General features: G+C 45.2%; 1 protein-coding gene across 1 annotated transcript; it reads left to right on the forward strand.

Annotated features, from left to right (window-relative positions):
• The first annotated feature begins 308 nt into the window (after nucleotides 1-308).
• YWHAE (tyrosine 3-monooxygenase/tryptophan 5-monooxygenase activation protein epsilon) lies at nucleotides 309-20,299 on the forward strand. Its single transcript, XM_058037370.1, has 6 exons — nucleotides 309-499; nucleotides 9,724-9,923; nucleotides 14,963-15,069; nucleotides 15,387-15,593; nucleotides 16,117-16,253; nucleotides 19,384-20,299. Exons 1-6 carry the CDS (start codon nucleotides 436-438, stop codon nucleotides 19,434-19,436), a joined length of 768 nt encoding a protein of 255 aa, XP_057893353.1. The 5' UTR covers nucleotides 309-435; the 3' UTR covers nucleotides 19,437-20,299.
• Nucleotides 20,300-20,485: the final 186 nt, after the last annotated feature.

The following is a 20,485-nucleotide window of genomic DNA, read 5'->3' on the forward strand; positions in this document are numbered from 1 at the left end:
ATTTCGCCTCACCCCTCACACCGTCTTATCCTGCTTTATCCCGCCTTACCCCTCATTCCGCCTAACTACCCATCCCATGTCATCCCGCTTGATCCCTCACACCGCCCCATTCCCTTTATTCTCACCCCTCCTCACACCCCTCATGCCGCCTCACCCCTCACACCGCCCCATTCCCTTTATTCTCACCCCTCCTCACACCCCTCATGCCGCCTCACGCCGCCTCACCCCGCCCCCCGCCCGTTGCTAGGGAGCCGCCGTTGCCATGGGAGGCGGTGGGGCGCATGCGCGCGCCCGCGGGAGTGCCCGGATGCAGCGGGAGGAGGCGCTGCCGCCATATTTGCCCGGAGAGCAGCGAGCTGGTAGCTGCAGAGCCCTCCGGACCCATCGGCTGCCATCCGCCCCGCACAGTCCCCGCCGCCGCCCCGCCCGTAGGACATGGACGATCGGGAGGACCTCGTCTATCAGGCCAAGTTGGCTGAGCAGGCTGAGCGCTACGATGGTGAGCGCGCGGGCTCGGGAGGCCGTGCACGGCCGAGGGGAGAGGGAGGGAGGGAGGGAGCGGCCACAAAATGGCGGCTGGGCGGGGGAGGGGGGCAGGGGCGGAGGAGGGGGCGCACACAAAATGGCGACGGGGAGCGCCCTGAGGGGCCGCTGGAAGCGGGGATGGGGGGCCCGGGCGAGGGGGTGTCTCGGGCCGGGGCGGGGCCCGGGGCGGGGGGCGGTGGCGGCAGGAGCCGGGAATAAAATGGCGGCCGCGAAGGGCGAGTCCTGGAGGGGGGGCAGGGGAGCCGCCCCCGCCTCGAGGGGCCCCACAAAGAGACCCCGCTCCCCCTCACGGCGCCGCGAGGTCCGGCCGGCCCCGGCCCGCGCTGCCCCGGCCGGGCGGAGCGGAGCGAGGGCGGCTCGCCGCAGACAACGCCCATGCCGAGCGCTCGGAGGGGGGGCCCGGCCCTCGGCCCCTCACCGGCCGTGCTCGCGGGGCTCCCCGGGGACGGGGCTGCGCTTCTTTCTCTGCCTCTACCCCCGGCTGGAGATCCTGCTGCCCCTGGCAAAGCCAGAGAGAGCGAGTTCTCACCCTGCAGGGAGCGAGTACATGATTCACTGCCTAAAGAAAACGCATATGCTTTCATTATGTGGTAGGGATTATTACAGGTAGTTTCACTTTCCCAGCGTTTTTCTTTTCATCCTTTTTCCCCTTTAAGTTATTGTGTTATCTCTGATCATTTAATATCCGTGATGATTTAAAATCTGGGGAAAAAGGGGTAGAGGGGAGGAACTGGCAACCCTGGGTGGTGTCTCTTGCCCCAAAAATGTCTGTCTTGCAACTGTTCCTTTTAAACATGGTTCCCCTGCATATAATAGAAAGGGCCTTTAATTTTCTCGACTCTTCTAAGACTGTTACTTTGCCCTGAGACCTGTGATTGCTCATTTGAAGTGAAATAAATATATGTAAGTGGAATGTGTGAATGCAGTAGCACCTCATTTAGAGAGGTAAGAATACACTCCAAATATTTTCTGTTCCTAAATTTTTATAGACGACATGACCAAGTTCTCACCAAATGACACATTTTTACTGAGCTGTGCTTAAAAAACATCTCATGGCAAAAAACATCTGATAGCATCATAGCAGAAAATCTGAAAAAGACACGTTTTGGAGAAAAAAGGAGAAACTGAAACAAAAAGAAGGCCTAAATAAAACTCCATTCATTTAGAGTTCTGATGGGAAATAGGTTCTAATTCATAGTATCACTAAAGGAAAGCAGTAAGTCAGTCTCTGCAATAACTGAAGGACCTAGAGAAAGGAAATGCCCCCAGAAACCAGGTATTGGGGTACCATAATTACCTTGGGCAGAGGAACACATCCATATTCCACAGAATGTGTGTTGAGGAGGGAAGGGTTCTCCACCTGGCAGGGATGAGTCAGTGCCACTGAAGGTGTTGGCTTTGGCTTGAGTGGAAACCCAACATCCTGGAGGAATCATCATCCCTGGGAGCTCTGGAGGCATGACTGTCTTTGTGGGCTTTTCTGAAGTCAGCAGTAAATCACTTTGTTAGAAGGCAACAGGACTCTACCCCATGGCACAGATCTGCAATGCAAACTTCCTGTCCACTGATAAAAATGGATTGGGAAGGATTATTGCCTTGGTGCAGCATTTCCCTGGGTGCACTTTTGGTTCTCCCAGCACCACGAATGTTTGCTAAACAAGCTGCCCAGAGCAGAATGTAGCAGACCTGTTGTGCTGTATTGCTTTTGAATGGCCATGAGACTTGTTACAGTTTTGGAGGGAGCACTGGACTTAAGGTTGTTTTGTTTAAATCAGTGCTCTGGGTTTTAGGAATCAGGTTGGCTCACCATAATTTAAGATGCACCCTCTGATTCTGCCAGCTGCTCTAAATGCATCTTCACTTCCTTCATGTCCATGGCCTGGAAGAAAATGTACTGTAGATACTGTTTTATCATTTAATTCTCTGTTCCTGTTCAGCTGAAACAATTAAAAATGATTGGCATAATTTGTTCTTGTTAATGTGAAATAATGCAGTTCTGCCAAGATCATAGCTGAGACTGCTGGATAATTCTGTGAACAAAGTGATTTCAGAAGCAATGTGAGGAAAGAGTCAGCCAATCCTAATTTTGCTCCTCAGTTTGATCTTTGAGGTGCACAATTAAGGACCACAGTTATTAATGGGCTCATATAAAATGGGGTGATGGTAAGTACTGGCTACAGATACATTGGAATACAAGTCCCTTGGGTAATTCAGATATGAATTTGACAAATCTTTTTGTGTTTAACATTAGAATAAGTGTAAATTTCTGTCCCATCTTTCTCCTGGAGACTGGAAGAATGGTGGGTTGCTATTTATGTATGGCTCCTGGCATTTATAGCAGCACTTATGGTGGGCATCCAACTGTGGCTTCTTTGGTGTTACTTACCTGACCCACTTAGGGAATTTCTGAAGTCTTGGGAGCTGCATTTGTGAGTGGTTGGGAATCTAGTCCTGTGTCTGTGCTGTCCTCAGGATGGTGGCCCAGATTAAGAGGACAACTTTCTAGGTACTTCTGCAGTGTAAGTAGCACTTAAACCCTGATCTCCAGAGATATATTAAGAGATTTGGGTGTCTGACTATCTTCACAGATCTGCTTAGGCATGTTATGGCAAATCACAAAATGCCAGGAAGCTTAGTGGCAGTACAGGAAGCTTGGTGAGAAATCTCACTCACTGCTATTCCTTATTGGTAGGATAATGTACAACTAAATGCACTCCTTTTTTGGAAAACAATTGGAGTAAGTGATATTGCAGAGGATTCCTGTAGACTGCTGCTGAATATTGAAACCAGTTCCTCTTTGTGGAGGCTGGGAACATCTTTGTTTCAGGTGAGAAACATGCTGTGGCTCAAGGCAGTCTGAGCAGATACTTGCAAGTCTTGAACTACATCACTTGGGTGAGGTGAAATAGGGGAGATTCCCCCACAGAACCAGAGAATTGGTCAAGGTACAGGTAAGGAAAGCCCAGCCCACCACGACAGGCTTCCTGCTTCCCAGCACAGCAGGCAAACAGCAGCTCCTTTGTCTTTAGAAATGTCTTTATCACAGGCAGGAACGTGTGCAGCAGTGGGTTCAGTTCAAGATTTGAACCCTTTTTAGGAGGAGCTGTCTCCTAGTAACAGGTCTTCAGCTTAGAGCCTAATGAGGAATCAATAAGTCACAAATTAGAATTCAAGTTGCATATTAATTTTAGTTTGCAGAGGATTGGTCTCTTTCAAGCAGATGTCAAGCACACTTCAGTTTTTTTGGGTTCCTCTCCCCATGAATGGTTACCACTTCCCCTGTTAAAGCTCTTACTGCTGTGGTGGTGTGGGGTGTGACTGCTGTCTCTGAGGTAAAAGGCAGAAAAATCTCAGCACATCCCTAAGAATTGTAGGAATCCAAGAGTTAAAATATGAGCAAGACAGTGCTAAAGGAGTAAGACTGTACAATTCTTTAAGTGGGAGTTGTACACACTGGGACATAAATTAACTTGTGATTATGAGCAGTGTGTGAGAGAGGGCCTTTGTCTGTAATGGCCTTCTTGAATTTCCTGAGGTACCAGCAGCAGACAAAGGAGACAGAATTCTGCAGTTGCATGGTGAGGTCCTCTGCAAGCAGCCCAGAAGCTGAACTGGTTTCCAGTATTCGAGGATTGCTCAGTGCAGATCTCAGTCAAGGGAGAGATTTATGATCAGGCCCAGGCTTAAAATGTTTGCTTTCAAACTGAAATGTTTGTTAGAAATAGTGGGGAAATCCTCTTGATTTGGAAAAGTAAATGTCCACAGCTTAAAGAGATTAGAGGAATGATATAAAAATGTTCTTGTTGCAAGAAGGACTTGTGGTAGACCATACAATTGATCATGCAGAAAATGCCACTGTTGCTAGGATAGCTTGGCCCTAAGCTGTGTTCCTCCATGTGTGTAAAGGTACAGGACTGTTTATTGCAGAGTCATGCTGCCAGGTTTGGAAGGGTTTTCACTGCACCAGCTGTTCCAAACCTTACACAAGGAATAGCAGTATAACCCTCTGCTTTGTCCACAAATCATCATCAAGCCACTGTGCAGGTTGGATATTATTTGGGTTTTTTTTTCCTTCTCTGCCTGTTGGTTGTCTTAACCAGGAATCCACCTGTTAGGTTCTTTTATGTGATAAGGAATGCTTCTCATTTGTGCTTGAATTCTGGTCTGAAGGTTCTTTTATGTGATAAGGAATGCTTCTCATTTGTGCTTGAATTCTGGTCTGACCCTTAGAACCAGTTCAGTTCTCTAAATAAAAGGCAGGATTAATTTTTTTTTCCCCTGTGAGCAGTTGTCTGAGCTGGTGACCTGAATGAGGCAGTTGAGAGGTCAGAGGGGTGTTGAGCTGGCAGGAGGGAATCGATTGGGATGGGTTCAGCCCTGTCTGGATGCCAAACACAGGATTCCCTAAGAGAACAGAAAAACAGAAAAACCTCATGCAGGCAGTGCCACAGTGTGTTCAGAGGAGTTCATGGATGGCAAGAGGAGCTGAAGTTGCACTTGGTTGAATCTGGAGCTCAGCAGTGAGCAGGGTGGTGCCCACTGATGCTAGGTGGAGGTTTTAGCTGTGGGAAATGCAGTCTGTGGCATTAATCTGCACAGTACATTCATCTCTTACTGAAGAAAACACACTTATTTCTTCAGTTCTTCTGATGTTTGTTCCTAGGAGTTTGCTGCTACTAAGTTAGAACTTCTTGTTTGCTTCTGTGGCTCCCTCAGAAATCCAGCCTGCTTCCAGCCCAGATCCCTTGTGGTTCCACTGGTGGGCTTTCTCTGTTCTCAACACTCGAGGCTCATATTCATGCCCTGTTTCCTGTCTTTCAGCCAAATGTTTATCCATGTGAGGACTTTCCTTCCTATCCCATGGCAGTTGAGTTCCTTAAAGAGCCTTGGGTGAGGGACCTTGTCCAATGCCTTTGGGAAATCCAGGTAGACAATTCCAATGATGTCTCCTTGTCCACTTGCTTCACTTGTTCAAAGCATTCCAGTAGATTTGTGAGGCATAATGGAAGGCCATGCTCTACAGGATAATGATTATGCATATACCCACTTATTCCAGGGTTTTTAAAGTGTAATTCCCACTGACTTGACCCCTAGTGAGTATTGGGTTCATGGTGTTGTAGGTCCCCTTGAGTGTGTGCTGGAGCCCTCTCAAGTGAGCAGTGTAAACTGCTTTGTGTTTGCAGCTATTAAAGCCTTGACTGAAGGTTACACACAACAGTTTAGGGTCAGACACTTCAAGTTGCTGTGACTTGTTGCTGATCATCTTTTGTTCATTGCAAAAATGAACAAGTACAAGGCTAACACTTGTACTGAGTCTTTGAATACTGTTTATAGTCTGTGATCATCTCTGGTAGACACAAGGGAACATTTCTCTGCTGTGTCCTCCACCTCCTCACAGCTCACAGGGTGCTCACTTGCAGCTTTTTGCACCTGAAATGCTGGAGGAGGTACTGGGCAGCAGCTTAGAAGCTCGAGGATCCTGGTTTGCTTTATTGCCCTTAGATCAGGGCAGTAGAAAAGATTAAACTTCCCCATGACTTTTTAGCTTAGAGTAAGGCTTATTCTTTGTCTTTCTCTTTACACCCCAATCCCAAGCTTTGCACCTTGCTGTTCAGATGCAGTGGAAGCATCTCTGGATTTTGTATGCCATGATTTGTCATTCCTGCAGTAATGATGAAAAATCTTAAGAACACAGGCAGTACAAAAGCAAGGGGAAAACCTATCTGTATCTCCTCCAACAGAAAACAAAAATAAAGTCACCCACTTTGTAGGTGTCACCTCTGTCCCAGCCCTTGGTGCTTTCCAGGCTTTGCCTGTGTGTCCCTCCTGGTGGCTGGAGGTGACTCAGCAGGGTTTGCAGTGGGGAGCCAGCATTTTAATCACAGCAGCAGAAAATAGGAACCTAAAGAATGGCCTGGTTATCATGACAATTTTGTAGTATCTTAGGCAGTTGTTTGGAGTCAGCTTTTCCATAAAAATACACAGACCTGGTCAGGCAGTGTGTGTGTGTTGTGGTGTTTCCTAACCAGCAGCAGGTGCTTGGGGAAGGATCTAAATCTAGGACAAGCATGTCATCCTCCAGAATATTCCTCTCTCCTTCCACAATTTACATTTTTGGGATTTCCTGCATGAGCTGACAGTAGGACAATAAGTGACAGCCACAATCACCTGAGAGGCTGGGACTTAACCACTTAAATACAGTCTGTGCCTCTGAATCTGTATAACACTGCTTCTTCCATAATGCAGTGGAAGCATCTCTGGATTTTGTATGCCATCATTTGTCATTCCTGCAGTAATCTTGGTAATGAAATGTAATCTCAGACTTGTATTTTGTCTTGAATGGTCTCTGACTGAGCTTTCCACCTCCTTGTGGAAACTTCTAGATAGGTAAAACTGCACTTAAATTAAAAAGTAATTTTCTCTGTTGCCGGTGTGGGTGACTTTATTTTTATTTTCTGTTGGAGGAGATACAGATAGGTTTTCCCCTTGCTTTTGTACTGCCTGTGTTCTTAAGATTTTTCATCAGGCTTAAATTTTCAGGGCTGGATTATGGCTTTACCATGGAAGACCCAGATATGTGCATAATATTTTGTCTTGCTGAATATCAGCCCAGATTTTTGTATTTTTAAGTAAAGTTGGGCTCTTTACTTAACTAGAAACCTTTTGTGGGTAGCCTGAAAAAGACTGATAAATGTTCTGTCTTTGGGTGGGACAGTTGTTAATGGGTGGGATTCTGATCTGTGGTTGTGTGGTTATCTAGTGCCAAAATTAAGATTTTGTGGGGGAGCCCTTTCAGTTCCTGTTGGGAGGTTGTACCCAGTGTGAGGGTGCTGCAGCTTCACAACAAATGGAGGAACCTGAGGTGCTCCCCCATTCCCCAGCATCCTGTTCCCAGGGGCTGTCACTGTCAGGGAGCCTGTTTAACTTACTAACAACTCAGTCATAAAAATGTTGGGGTGATAAGGGCTGTTTGCTGATAAGGAGCAGTTGTGAGCCTGCTTTCCTTTGGCTCCCTCCTTTCTGTGGTTGTGGCTCTGCAGGAGGGGGGGAATGACCTCCTTTGCCACAGTCTGAAACACTGACCCTGGAGCTCCTTGTGGGGCAGGGGTTTGGCTTTGGCTTTGTACCAGCTATTGCTCAGCTGAGTTGGGTTTAGCCTCTGTTTCAAGAGCTTGTAAATCTGCAGACTGGTGATAGATAAATCCTGCAGAAGCCAAGCAATTGATTAAATTGGTAATGATGTGTTTGAATGTCCACTGAAAACAGCTCCTCATTTACAGGGAACAGCAAGTCTTGGGTATAGTTTTTTATTTCACATTTTCACACTACACAAATGTGCTTCTAAGGAAGAGGTTGTGAAGGAAACCTGTAGAACAGTTGCTAAAATGTGCCCTTTTTGGCCCAGTTGTTGCAGTTTCCTGACACAGAGCAGAAGATCTTGGAAGCTGTTGCTGTCCATGTTCCTCAACCTCCACACTTCTGCACTCGTGATTCCATGTAGATCATTGTTATGTGGGATAAGTGTGAATGGATTTCTGTTGTCTTCATTAAGAGGCAGATTTTCTATAAAAGCATTGTGTACATCCAGGAGTATGACTGCAGAACTGTGCATTTAATCCCAATGGATAAAGCACAATATTAGAAACCCTTTAAAGAAAAGGCAGCATCTTCTGTAACCTCTGGGTTGCTTCTCTGAAGGCAGTAAATATTAGCCTTAAAAACAAGACCTGCATTTTGTTCTGGAGCTTGACAAAGATACCCAGGTCATGAAGACTGCAAGTCTCAATTCCTGATTGTCATTTTTGTCCCTAAGAACTGTCAGGCATCTTAATCTTGAGCATAGCTCTGTTGTTTAATAAACTTCAAAATATGAGATGGCTTAAGTTGCATAATTTAAAAAATTCACAGCTTTTAAGTGGACTCTTTGTATGAATGGGATGGTAGGGTCTTGCTTCAGGAAAAAAATCACAGTACTTGTTTTATTTAAGTAGCAAATTGTAGCTATATTATATTGCCTGTAGCTTATCTGGCATCAATTTCTTATGTTTATGTTAATATTAATTGTGTGAGCATGGAGTGTTCTAGGGCAGCTCTCAGATTCTTCTCACCATTTTGCAATTGCAGGGTGGTGTTTTCAACAAACTTTATCAAATCTTTGGTGGATTTTTTTTGTTACTTTCTGTGATTTGGAGAAGCAAAATCTGCTGATAAAAATAGAGCCACCATAAAGTGTTGTCCTCCACATATGGAGACCTGTTGGAGACTGATAACACTGATCTGCCAGGGAGCCTGCAGTCTCCATTGCTGCAGTAGCTCATCCCTGTTCAGGTTGTGATTTTGACATCTGAGGGCAAAAAAATGAAAGTTAAGCTTCATTTGTGTATTTAATACTGTTCTTCTAATGTGTCCTGAACAATCCCAATGTGGTTAGGTAAGGAAAGGGTTACAACCTTCCTTAAGTGGTTCAATCTTTGCTTCCATTGGAGTGTAGGAAAGCTGGCTTTGGTTTTGGTATTGATTGTTTTAACCTCAGGTTTAGAAATACTTTTCAACAGGCTTGAAATACAAATATATATTAATTCATATTTTGTGTGTTACTTTTCAGTGTGAATGGCTGCTTGGCTTGGGTACATATGGTTGCAGTGGGTACACTCAGGATGACTTCTTTGTTACCACTTAAAGCATCAAATATTTCTTTTGGATGTTAATTTTCCTACTAACAGCACTCATACATCTCTACATGTATTCAAATCTGGATTTTATATTTTTGTTCATTACCACGTTGCACTGTATTCCAGTTAAAAATTCAGTGGAGCATCCTCTGATTCCTCAGATTTCTCCTGATTGTGCCAACAGCCAGATCACATTTGCTCACCTTTTCTCACTGTCCTCTGCTTTTTCCAGAGCACTCTTGAGAACAAACACTGCTGTAGGATTGTGCTGATAACTGTTATTAATTTTTGAAACCCTTGTAAAATCCCAGATGAATATCAGATACTTCCTTTGTGGATGTGCTGATTGATTTGTTTGGAACACTCCAGGGTAAAAGTGAGGAGTAGCTGGATTAAAGGAGGGAATCTAATTAATTTCCCAAGTTCTCATTAAGGTACAGCTTGTACTGAATGATTTGAAAGATGCTTCAGGTGTGAGAATAATTGCTTGACCTTTTCCTCCTAGAAATGGTTGAATCAATGAAGAAGGTGGCTGGCATGGACGTGGAGTTGACAGTGGAAGAAAGAAACCTGCTTTCTGTTGCATATAAAAATGTGATTGGAGCCAGGAGAGCTTCCTGGAGAATAATCAGCAGCATTGAACAGAAAGAAGAAAACAAAGGTGGAGAAGACAAATTAAAAATGATTCGGGAATATCGGCAAATGGTAAGAGGGAGTTGGTCTTGGAGCAGAATGTCATTTAGTTCTGGTCCCTTGCCATAACCAGCCCTGCTGTTCCTGGCTGCCTGTGCTGTGCTGACCTGGAGTGGGAAGGCTGGAGCTTGTTCCTTATCTGGAGAATCAATCTCCTGGTGCAGGGGAGAGCTGTGGTGCTGCTGTGTAAACCCTCAGGAGGGCTCAGGGCTTTTCCCTCAGTGCATCAGCAGCTCTGCCAAGCATCTGAACTGCACTGGCACTTCCCTGCCTGCTCAGCTGGGAGGCTCCACCTGCTCAGGAGGCCTCATTCCTTCCCCTCCAGCCTCACTGACCCCAGGCAACTTCTTTTTTTAATTAACCCTGTCAGAGGAGGTGTGTGGCTGTTAAACTTCCACTTCCTATAAAGTTGCTTTGGATCATACAGTGACACTTTCTGTGATTCTCTGTCCTAGAGAGATCAAAACATTAACACTTGAAATGTCCATGGGGGAGTTCTTCAGGCTCTTCTTGGCTCCTTCTGTCACTCCTGTTCCTGGGGATGTCCTGGTCATCCCAGCTGTGAAACTTGTGTGTGTAGCAACCTCCAGGGCCTTGCTGTTTTCTCTCTCTGAAGAGAGGGAAAAATTGATCCACATAACTTCATGCTGACTTAGTCAGAGTGTGCAGCTTTACCTAAAATGGAGAACTTGCAGCAAGCTCTGATTTGCATTGGTAAGGGCTAATGAAAGCTCCAGCTCCCAGTGAGTTTGTTCCCCCTGCCCTGAATGATGGTTCAGCACAGAGCAGGCAGCCTCCCATACTATTTCAATCCCACACACTTCTGCAGAGACTTCATCTCCATTATTTGAGGACATGTGCCTCCACATGGTTCACATCTTCACTTCCAGAGAAACACTGGAGTCTGTTCTGTCACCTGGCACTGATTCACATACCAGCAATGGAAATGATCTTGCCTTGGAAATCTTCTCCCAGGAATGGCTCTGTCTCCTTGCTGTTGACTCACAGCGTTTCTGTTGCTCCACGGAATTGTTAAAGTTGGGAGTTTCTAATTTTATGCTGGCATGCTGATGGGATGAGACTCTGCCAGTTACATACAGTCCCAAATAACCTTTTCTTGATGGGTGTTTCCTAAAAGAACATAGAAAACAAGACAAAAGCTATCCAGTGATTAAATTTGTTTTACATTGTGTGTTTCCAGATTCTTTTGCACAGGGTTTTGTGGGTGGTTATCATCTTCTGCCAGAGATCCTTTGGTGATGAAAAGACTTTTCTCCTGCTTTTGAAAGGACTCTGGAAATAGCCTTTAGTCTGATCTCTTTTGTAAAGGATGTCTGGCATTCTGGATGGACTGGGGTGCAAGAAATGCAAGTTTGTAGTGCTTGAGGTGTCTGAAGGATGGAGAGGCCACCTGAAGTCAGTGTCATGCCAGCTGATTGAGCTGTGAAATCCTCAGAGGGAGCAGCTGTCAGAGCTGCCCAGGAGGAGCAGTGCCCTGGACTCTCACTGGTTCCCCACTGGGGAAGGGGTGGCTGTGTCTGCCCAGCTCCACAGGGACTCCTACAAGAGGTTCCTGAGCATTATCTGAAAGCCAGATCCTCTTAGTGGCTGCTGGGAGACTTAATAAGGGTTGGCATCTGCTCTGAGTGTGTGAGGGTTTGGCAGGATGGCCTGGGAGCAGAACATGGCCCAGGTTTGGATGCTGCTGCTCACTGTCCCTGCTCTGCACTCCTGCCCTGTTGTGCTCAGTGCTTCCCTGCAGAAACAGCTTCAGCAGAATTCTGCTCACTGTGATTCCCTTGTCAACAAATTCTGCCTATTGTAGCATTTTCCAGAGTAAGTTCATTGCTGGAAAAACCTTTTCAGACTTGAAAGGCTCTGAAGAAGGGAAAAAAATCCCAACCAACCAAACATTGCCCCACAACCCCCAAACCATGTTTGGGGGCCAACAAGGCCAAGTTTAAAGCAGCGAGGAGTTGGAAAGAACCAGAATCTCTAAAAGACACATTTCTCATCTACCAGAAGCAGCTGTGAGTGCTGCTGCAGTAGGAATTAAAAGTTTCTGTAGTGGTTTTTGTGACAGTAACTCTTTGCTGGGTTGGCTGTGTGTCAGTATTTGCTGTAATTCAGCTCATGGCTCACGTGGAGGTTTTTGAGCTAATGACCAGTGTGTTGCCCGATTGATAAATGACACAAAACTCAGATAAGTTTTGTGGGTGCTTTATTAAGAGCCCGGGGAGCTTGGGGGGACTCACGTCCCAAAATCCCAGCCCCCAAATTCACGTATGGGTGCTTCCCTCTTATCCATGCAATTCACAACAAAGTCTCCAAGAAACAGTTTCCCATTCCCCTTGCCTGGTCACAGACCCCTTGTGATACATTCCTTGGTTCACAAACAGGATCATTAATCCTCTGCTTATCTTATTCTAAGAGCATTGTATGCTGCCTCCAGACAGGTTAGCATTCTTACTTTCCTGCACTAGTTTAATTATTTATTAAATCCCTAAGACTACCTGCTAGGTTACACACAAAACTCAACACACTTTTCAACGGCTAAAAAACTGCTTTTTAACAAACCAGTTCACACACAACTCACTATAATTAAATATTTTGCTAAATTTCATTTCTTCTCCCACAAGTGTGAGCTGGGGCAGAGCTGCAGGGTTGGTGGTGCTGGGAGGGCAGAGCTGGGCTGGGCTTGTCTCAGGTGTGCACTGGGCAGTAGTGAGGAATGAAGGACACCAGACTGTGCCTCTCCCCAAGCCACTTCAGCTGAATGGAGCCAAACACATCCAGAGCCATGAGGGAAGAGGCCACTGAGGTGCTTCCTTTGTACACAGGCTGCTCTCCTGGCTCCTGTGGCCATTTGGATCCACAACAGCCCCTGAATTTCTCGTCTGGCTGCATCTCTGATGAGAGCACAGTGAGGTTTGTGCTCTGCATCCTGCAGTGGGGTGTGGCACACAGGGCAGTTCCTCCCTTGCAGTTTAACCAGATCCATCCTCACCCCATAACACAGATATTGACCTGCCCCTTCCTGCTCTGGGGATGTGGCCCATGGAATTTGTGTTCCCAGTGCTCTCACTTCCAGCCTGGGCTGTGTTTGGGGCAGCTGCCAGGCTCTCCTCCATTCCCCCTTCTTAGAGAGTGCTCACTGAGCCACTCTGTCTGGAACTGATCCTTTTTGTACAAGAGCTTTTAGTTTTGTTGTGGGGTTTTTTGTTTATTTGTTTTACTCTTAATCACCTTGATTTCTGTTAAATCTTTTTAAACTAAGCTTGCTCAGGACATTTCCATTGCCCTGGACAGCAGCTGATCTCTGATAAGTGTGACTGATCCTTTAAGCAAAGCTGGAAAAGGTCTGTCTGAGATGAAATAGAGTTTGTACATGTATGGTTATTTAACTAAAGAGGATTAGAAACTGATTTAATTCTTTGCAGTTTTACTGAAGATCTCTCTGCAAAAGAAGTCATTGAAAAAGAGGATCAAGAGGAAAGAAGTTTGCAGGAACTGACTGCTGGCCAAAGGTTTTATAGCGTTTGTAGCCCAAGAATATATGAAAGTAGATTCTTCTCAAGTGACCATATTTCAGCACCTTTCTTAAGCATTTGTCACATAATTAAGTACAGCATCTTATTCTTCCTGTGAATGTCAGGGCATTCTGACATTTGTCCATGAAATTTGCTGACAGTTAATTTACCTAAAGGAACTTTTGCAAATCTGTTACTTTGTACAAGTCAGTGTGTGTGTATGTGCCAGTTTATTATTTATTTTGGAGCTGTAATTTGAACACCTTTTGGGTATAACTGCTGTGGTTACAAACCCAGATAGTTTGGGAGCTGTGTGGTGATAAAAGGATTACAAGGCAAGGAAAATGCTTAAAGGAAGAAGGAAAGCAAATGCTTGGGTGGGAGGATAGGAAGGGGTGATGGACTGAGTGGGGCTGCTCTGTGGTCCAAGAGTTGCAGTTCCTGGCAGTTTCTTTAATGCATTTGCTTGAAATCTCTCCTTTATATGAAATCAGCTTGAGCCAGAGTTCTCTTCAGTGTAGCTGTGAAAGTTCCTGTGAAATCATGAAAAAGCAGCAATGGATGGGAGACTGCATTAAACCAAGCACTGCTGCTGGGCTGACCTGGGGGCTCAGAGCCCCCCTGGTTTGGGCAGTGGTGGTGGCTCAGGAGGGGTTTCAGCTTCCCTGGGTGTGCTCAGTTCCTTTGCCTGCAGGTGTGAAACTCTCTGTGCTAAACCCTGACCTCATAGGCCTTGCTTTATGTTTGGAACTGGAAAAAAATGAAGGTTCATGTGAATGTTTTCAGTTCAGACTATTCAAATCCAGTATCTGTTTTTAAATGAGGCTTTATGTGCTGTATTTTGGCCACAGATTTCACTGTCAGTGTTGGTGATTTCTGCTTTTTCACTGAGTTGCTGCGCTTTGTGTTTTTCACCTGCTTCTGGAGCTTGTTTTCATCTTGTAGCTGACCTTTGTTTGTGTGCACATCTTGATTCTGTTCTGATACTCCATGATTTTTGTCTTCAAGCTCTATTTTTAGAGCTTTGCCTCCAAGGACTCACTAGGACCTGTTGTGAAGGTGCCATTTCACTCTGGGGTATAATGGAGTTGAGCTGATTCAGGTTAATTACCTTCAAATTGTCCCCTTTGCTGTTACCACTTTTAGGGCAGCCTTCTGGGATCAAAAATGGAAGGAATAGAGTTGTGCAAGCCTTGCAGTGAGGAATTACATCCTGAGACAAACAATGCAATGGTCTAGCAAGATGTCTTCCAAGGAATTTCCAGTTCCACTGTTCAGTTCCCCATTTCATTGTCCATCAGTCCCTGCCTCTTGTGTGTGCCAGCTGAATGTGCAGAACTGTTTTGCTTAATGCACCTGTGGAGCAGCTGCATTTTATTTATTTTGCTTCTGTCTTAACCCTCTTTGGAATCTCATGATGTTACCTGTTTGATATTTGGGTACTTTTGAAAGCTTTTAGGCTTAAGCGCTCACCCTGCCCCCTCTTCTAATTTTTTGTTACATTTTTATTCTTCTTTATAGGTTGAGACTGAACTGAAGTTAATCTGTTGTGACATTCTGGATGTACTGGACAAACACCTCATTCCAGCAGCTAACACTGGCGAGTCCAAGGTTTTCTATTACAAAATGTAAGTACAGGCCTGAAACAGAGACAGAAATCTTAAAATACATCTAAGAGCTGCACAACAGTGTAAGAAACAGCAGTTTTAATTGAGTTGCTGATGAAGAAATCACATCCCTGCTTGGATTTTTTTATTTTGCATCAGCTGAACATTTATAAAGAGAAGAAAGACACACTACAAGGTGTGTCTTGTAGTGATGATTTAAAATTTCCTCAGCTCCTGGTGCAGTGTGTAAATATCTAAAAACACTTTAATTTCAGCTTTTAATTTAATGGTTGGTGGGCAGACAAGCATTACTGACTTCCCACTGTTTCTGTTCTCAGGAAGGGGGACTACCATAGGTATCTGGCTGAGTTTGCCACAGGAAATGACAGGAAGGAGGCTGCAGAGAACAGCTTGGTGGCTTACAAAGCTGCTAGTGACATTGCAATGACAGAACTCCCACCAACACATCCCATCCGCTTAGGACTCGCGCTCAACTTCTCTGTATTCTACTATGAAATTCTCAATTCTCCTGATCGTGCCTGCAGGTAGGTGGGATATGGGAGTGCTGTGTGAGTGCCAGCCAAGGCAGGAGTAACTGCTTTTCCTGCTTTCTTCTGCTGATGTTTGCTCTGGTTGGTGGCAGTTCACTGGGAAGATTTTTAACATTTTTTGGAGTCCAGAGCTGCCAGCTGTTTGTGTGGGAGTAATGAGAGGCAGAACAGTGATAACCTTGAATTGATCAGCTAATGGCAGCTCAGAGCTTGCCGGGTTAACTCTGTGCATGCTCTCAGATGCCCAAGGTGTGAGGTGATTTAACTTGTCTTGCACAGGCTGGAGGGGGTGGTGGCACTGATTTCTGTGGCCTGTGAGCATGTACAGAGTGGCAGTGATTGAAGCAAATACCATTCCTCTAAGGTTTTATAGCAGCACTTAATCAAGATGTAGAAATGCTTAATAAAACCAATATTGAGTAAAAAGTTTCTTACATCACATGAAGTGACTGATGTTAAGTTGTGCTTCTGGGTTGTGTTCAGCAGTGTTTGTTACATCTTTGTTGTGTCACTGCAGGTTGGCAAAAGCAGCTTTTGATGATGCTATTGCAGAACTGGATACACTGAGTGAAGAAAGCTATAAGGACTCTACACTTATCATGCAGTTGTTACGTGATAACCTGACACTATGGACTTCAGACATGCAGGGTGATGGTGAGTGAGTGCTGCTGGGAAAGCTCCTCCTGAGCCAGGAGCAGAGTGTGGAAATGGAGAGCCTTTGGTTTACTTCTGTTTCTCCTAATAATGACCCCCTGTCTTGCCTTAACACTGACCAGGTGACAGGGGTGACTCTGGGGCCTTCTGAGCTCTCACTTGAAGGAAGGAGGTGTGGAATTACTTTGTTTGTCCCTCCCCACGTGACTGTAAAAGCAGTGACTTCATTTATTTCATCTTTTCTTTCTTTCATGCTCGTCTCTGGCTGTCATTCCAAGCAGTTGTGACCCTCCAGTGCAGGAGGGAGCACTGCAGATGGTTTAGTTCCCCTTTATTCCAGGTCACTCACTCCATGTTCTCACTGCCACAGCAAATGCCAAATGTGCCCCTGACAGTACCAGAGGGTGGGACATGGATTTCTTCTGTTCACTAGCAAAGGACAGCACACATTTATGAAATGGTTTTGGCTCACTGAATGCACTTTCCCAACAGTTAAACTTTCACATACAATACTTAGTAAAATCTACTCATTTTAGGGTTTCTCTCTTGGAGAGACAAATGAAAAGAGCTGACTTCTTTACTTTAACTTGGAGGGGAAGATATAAGTCCTGCTCAGATGATTTTGGGTACCTAAAAATGCCAAGAGCTTAGAAACAGCACTGCTGAACTTCACATGAATATGTGAGTGTCTTAAATTATTGGCAAGCTGTTCCTTGTAGCCACACAGCATTCCTGGGCCACTTCCCTGGGGCTGTGTCCATTTGAAAGCAGTGCAGAATCTTTTAACTTCCCAATTTCCTGTTTTTGTGTAGGATGATGGGTTTGTTTTGAAGTGTTGTTACTCCATAGCTTCTCACTCTGCTCTTTGGGCTGTTGAGGCTGGGAATGCTGTAAATGTGTGGGGTCTTGGCTCCTGGTTTACCTCCCTTTTCAAGGATTATCTCTGGTGCAGGATGGACCCTGGGTGGATCTGTAGATTTTTCTCTAAACACTGAAGTGTTGAATGCCTTCCTTGCCATGAGTAGGCATTGGAGAGGAGAAGTGTATTCCAAATTCCCTCAGTTTAGATACAACCTTTACTTTACACTGGGGCCAAATACCCTGGTAGTCTGTGGAAGCCATTTTAGTGCAGTAACAAGGTTGGATCAGTGTGGGACAGTGCCAGTCTCTTCCAAACAGTGCCTTCCAAAAGCTCCTGATCTGCCCAGAGCTGATGTCTCTCATGGATATTGTAGAAGTTCCACAGGATTATTTACAGGCTCTTTAGATTTTGAAAAAGGAAATAGAGATCTAAATGTCTTGCACCACACCATGGAAAATAGATATTTTTGTTATTCCTGAAGCAGTTCAGGTTGTCCTGGTTACTGTGCCAGAAAGATAATGATGACAGAATTGAAGATACTGTAGGACTGCTTAAAATCTTGGTGGAATTCTTCAGATCCAGAGAAGTGATAATGTAGAATATTCAGACACAGGTGCAAAGTTGAGTTTCCTCATACTTTGCCAATACTCTGAGTCCATTTCCAGAGCTCCATATTCCCAGATGAGCAGACCTTTGAACAGTAAATCAGTGGTGGCACAATGAGCAGTTTCCAGGGGATGGGAGAGGCTTGGAAAGGGCTTGTCCTTGGCATTGAGCTTTTCCCTTTTCCATTTCAGCCATGTAGGGATGTAAAGCCAGGCTTGACCCAGCTGCTGCTCTCCCATCCCAGTCCCTGTAGCTTTCCCATTCCCCAGATGATCTTGAGTTTATTTCCACACTTGTAATTTCATCTCCATATGATTCCTGTTCTCCCCTTCTTTCCTGCTGTATAGATTCCTAAAGGAAAGTCCAACTGTTCATTTCCTAAAAACTCTACTTTGTAAGTCTCTTGTTGTGGCTCACTGGAGTTTTCAGTGTCAGTTTTCCTGTCACTAACAGTGCCTGCCTCTGTCACCTGCTGCTGACAAATGCTTGTGTCCCTGCTGCCACTCCTGTGGCACCTGTCCCTGCCCAGGGGTGATGTGCTTGACCAGGATCCAGAGTAACTCACATGGTTGGGAGCTGAGCTGCAGTCCTGGATGGATAGAAGAATATTTGGGCATGGGAAGTACTCACAGTGGCCTGGTAGAGGAGTATTTGCTCAAGTGTGTTGGTTAGAGCATGCTCAGATCCTCTAGTCTGGGTTAAAGCCTCTGCTTTCCTCTCTTAAACAGAATTCTAGCTATAAACTTTATTGTTGTTGAATGTCCTGTGTTCCTCTTCCAAAATCTACTTCCTATTTTACCTGGTGGTAATCCTGAATCTGGACATGCTCTGAGCAAACATTCTGGTTATCTGCTGGAAGTTACCAGTTTCATTTGATTGGGTTTTATTGCAGATGAAGTTTTTAGTTACTAATTTCTGTTTATTGCCCTTAAGAGAGTCCCATCTTATGTGGTTACAGATAATTGTGTTTTTTCAGCCTCCCTTATCAATTAAGTGACTTGTGCATGTGTGATGGCACCACCTGGAGCTTGCCCAGGTGCAGCAGAATTTTGGTCAAGCCCTGCAGAAGGTGTTGCATGGAGCTCCCTGGGGCAGCTGGAGTGTAACCAAACTGCAGGAGTCTCATGGACAGCCCCACTCCACTGCATGGCACAGCCTGTGGAACAGAGACATTCATTTCCACAAGATGTTTTTATTTAATAACCTTGAACCCAGGGTTTCTGTCAGGTTGGACTCACAGTAGGGTGTTTTTCATACACTGAGGGCAGGAGTTGTAAAATTCCCTGTGTAAAATTCCCTGAAGTGCTTTGCTGTTGAGGCTTGAGTGGGCTTGGGCAGGAAGGGAGATGAGGGTTTGGGGAAGGGATTTGCAGATCCAGGGCTGTTGTTCCACAGCTGCTGCCGTGGTTTCTGCCTGGGCTGTGCAGCCCTTGCCCACCTGAGTGGTGTCAGGTTTCAGGGCTGGGTTTGTTTGTGTGTGAGGGTGCAGGTGATTCCAAGGCTTCGTTTCCATGGGAATGCTTCACTCTGGAGCTGGCAGTGTGGAGTGGGAGAGTGAGTGTGTACTGCATGAAAATATTAATCTCTGGGTGCTTGTTGAGCTGTTCTGCAGCTCTCAGTTTGGAATGGTAACATTTTCCTCCCTTCTTCCCACTTCCACAGGTGAAGAACAGAATAAAGAAGCGTTGCAGGATGTGGAAGATGAAAACCAGTGAGACACAAAGGCCAACAAGAGAACCCATCTCTGACCACCCTCCCCCTTCCCCACAAAAACCCTCAGTGTCACTCTGAGAACCACCAAATCTGACTTTTACATTGGGTCTCAGAATTTAGGTTCCTGCCCTGTTGGGTTTCTTTATTTTTATTTTTTTTACACAGTTTAAAAGTTCTTAAAGGCAAGAGTGAATTTCTGTGGATTTTACTGGTGCCAGCTTTTAGGTTCTTTAAGACACTAACAGGACTGCATAAAGGCTCTTTCAGCATTACTGTATTGTCTCTGCCAGCTGTGGTGACATTGCCATCAGACCTGGATGTGACACCCTGAAGGCCGTGTAGGGAGAGATTGGTCCTGGCCAGGTAGTGCTCATTGTGGTGGCATCTTTCTTTTTTTATAACTGTTTAAACTGAATTTTATACCAATGTTTCAACTTAATTGGGTGTTTAGCTTGAAGTTACGAGGTTGCATTTGGGACATTTCTTGTAGTGGTTTTACTGTATAAAAACAAAAAGTTTCCAAACTGCTGAAACGTTGCTGAAAATCATGGTGCTGGTAACAGTTCAACAATCCGTGGCTGCTCATTCTTGCCTGTTCTTTACTTTCCCTCCAAGCAGGTTAGCATTGAAGGTGGCATTGATAAGCCTGCATGCGTGTTCAATATTTTTTCTTTTCTCCCTCCCCTCTCCCCATCTCCCTTCGCTCGCTCAACCTCTTTTGTTCAGTATGTGTAACTTGAAGCTAATTTGTACTACTGGATATCTGACTGGAGCCACAGATACAGAATCTGTATTGTTCTTACTGAAACACAGCATGGAATTAACATTAAACTTAAATAAAACAAACCTAAATTAAAAATGCCAACCATCACTATGAATTTCTTTTAGGATAATAACTTTCCTTTGTTGCTTGTGCTAGGAACAGTTGGAGGGGGAGAGAGCAGCAGGAACAGCCTTGTTCTTCAGACAGAGCTAAGGAAGATGTGGTGTGAGCGTGAGTTGTGCTGCTGGGAGCAGCCCTTTTATCCAGTCTTGCCCTGTATAAATCCCT

This window comes from Melospiza georgiana, chromosome 19 (assembly GCF_028018845.1).
Source record: "Melospiza georgiana isolate bMelGeo1 chromosome 19, bMelGeo1.pri, whole genome shotgun sequence".
Classification (NCBI taxonomy): domain Eukaryota; kingdom Metazoa; phylum Chordata; class Aves; order Passeriformes; family Passerellidae; genus Melospiza; species Melospiza georgiana.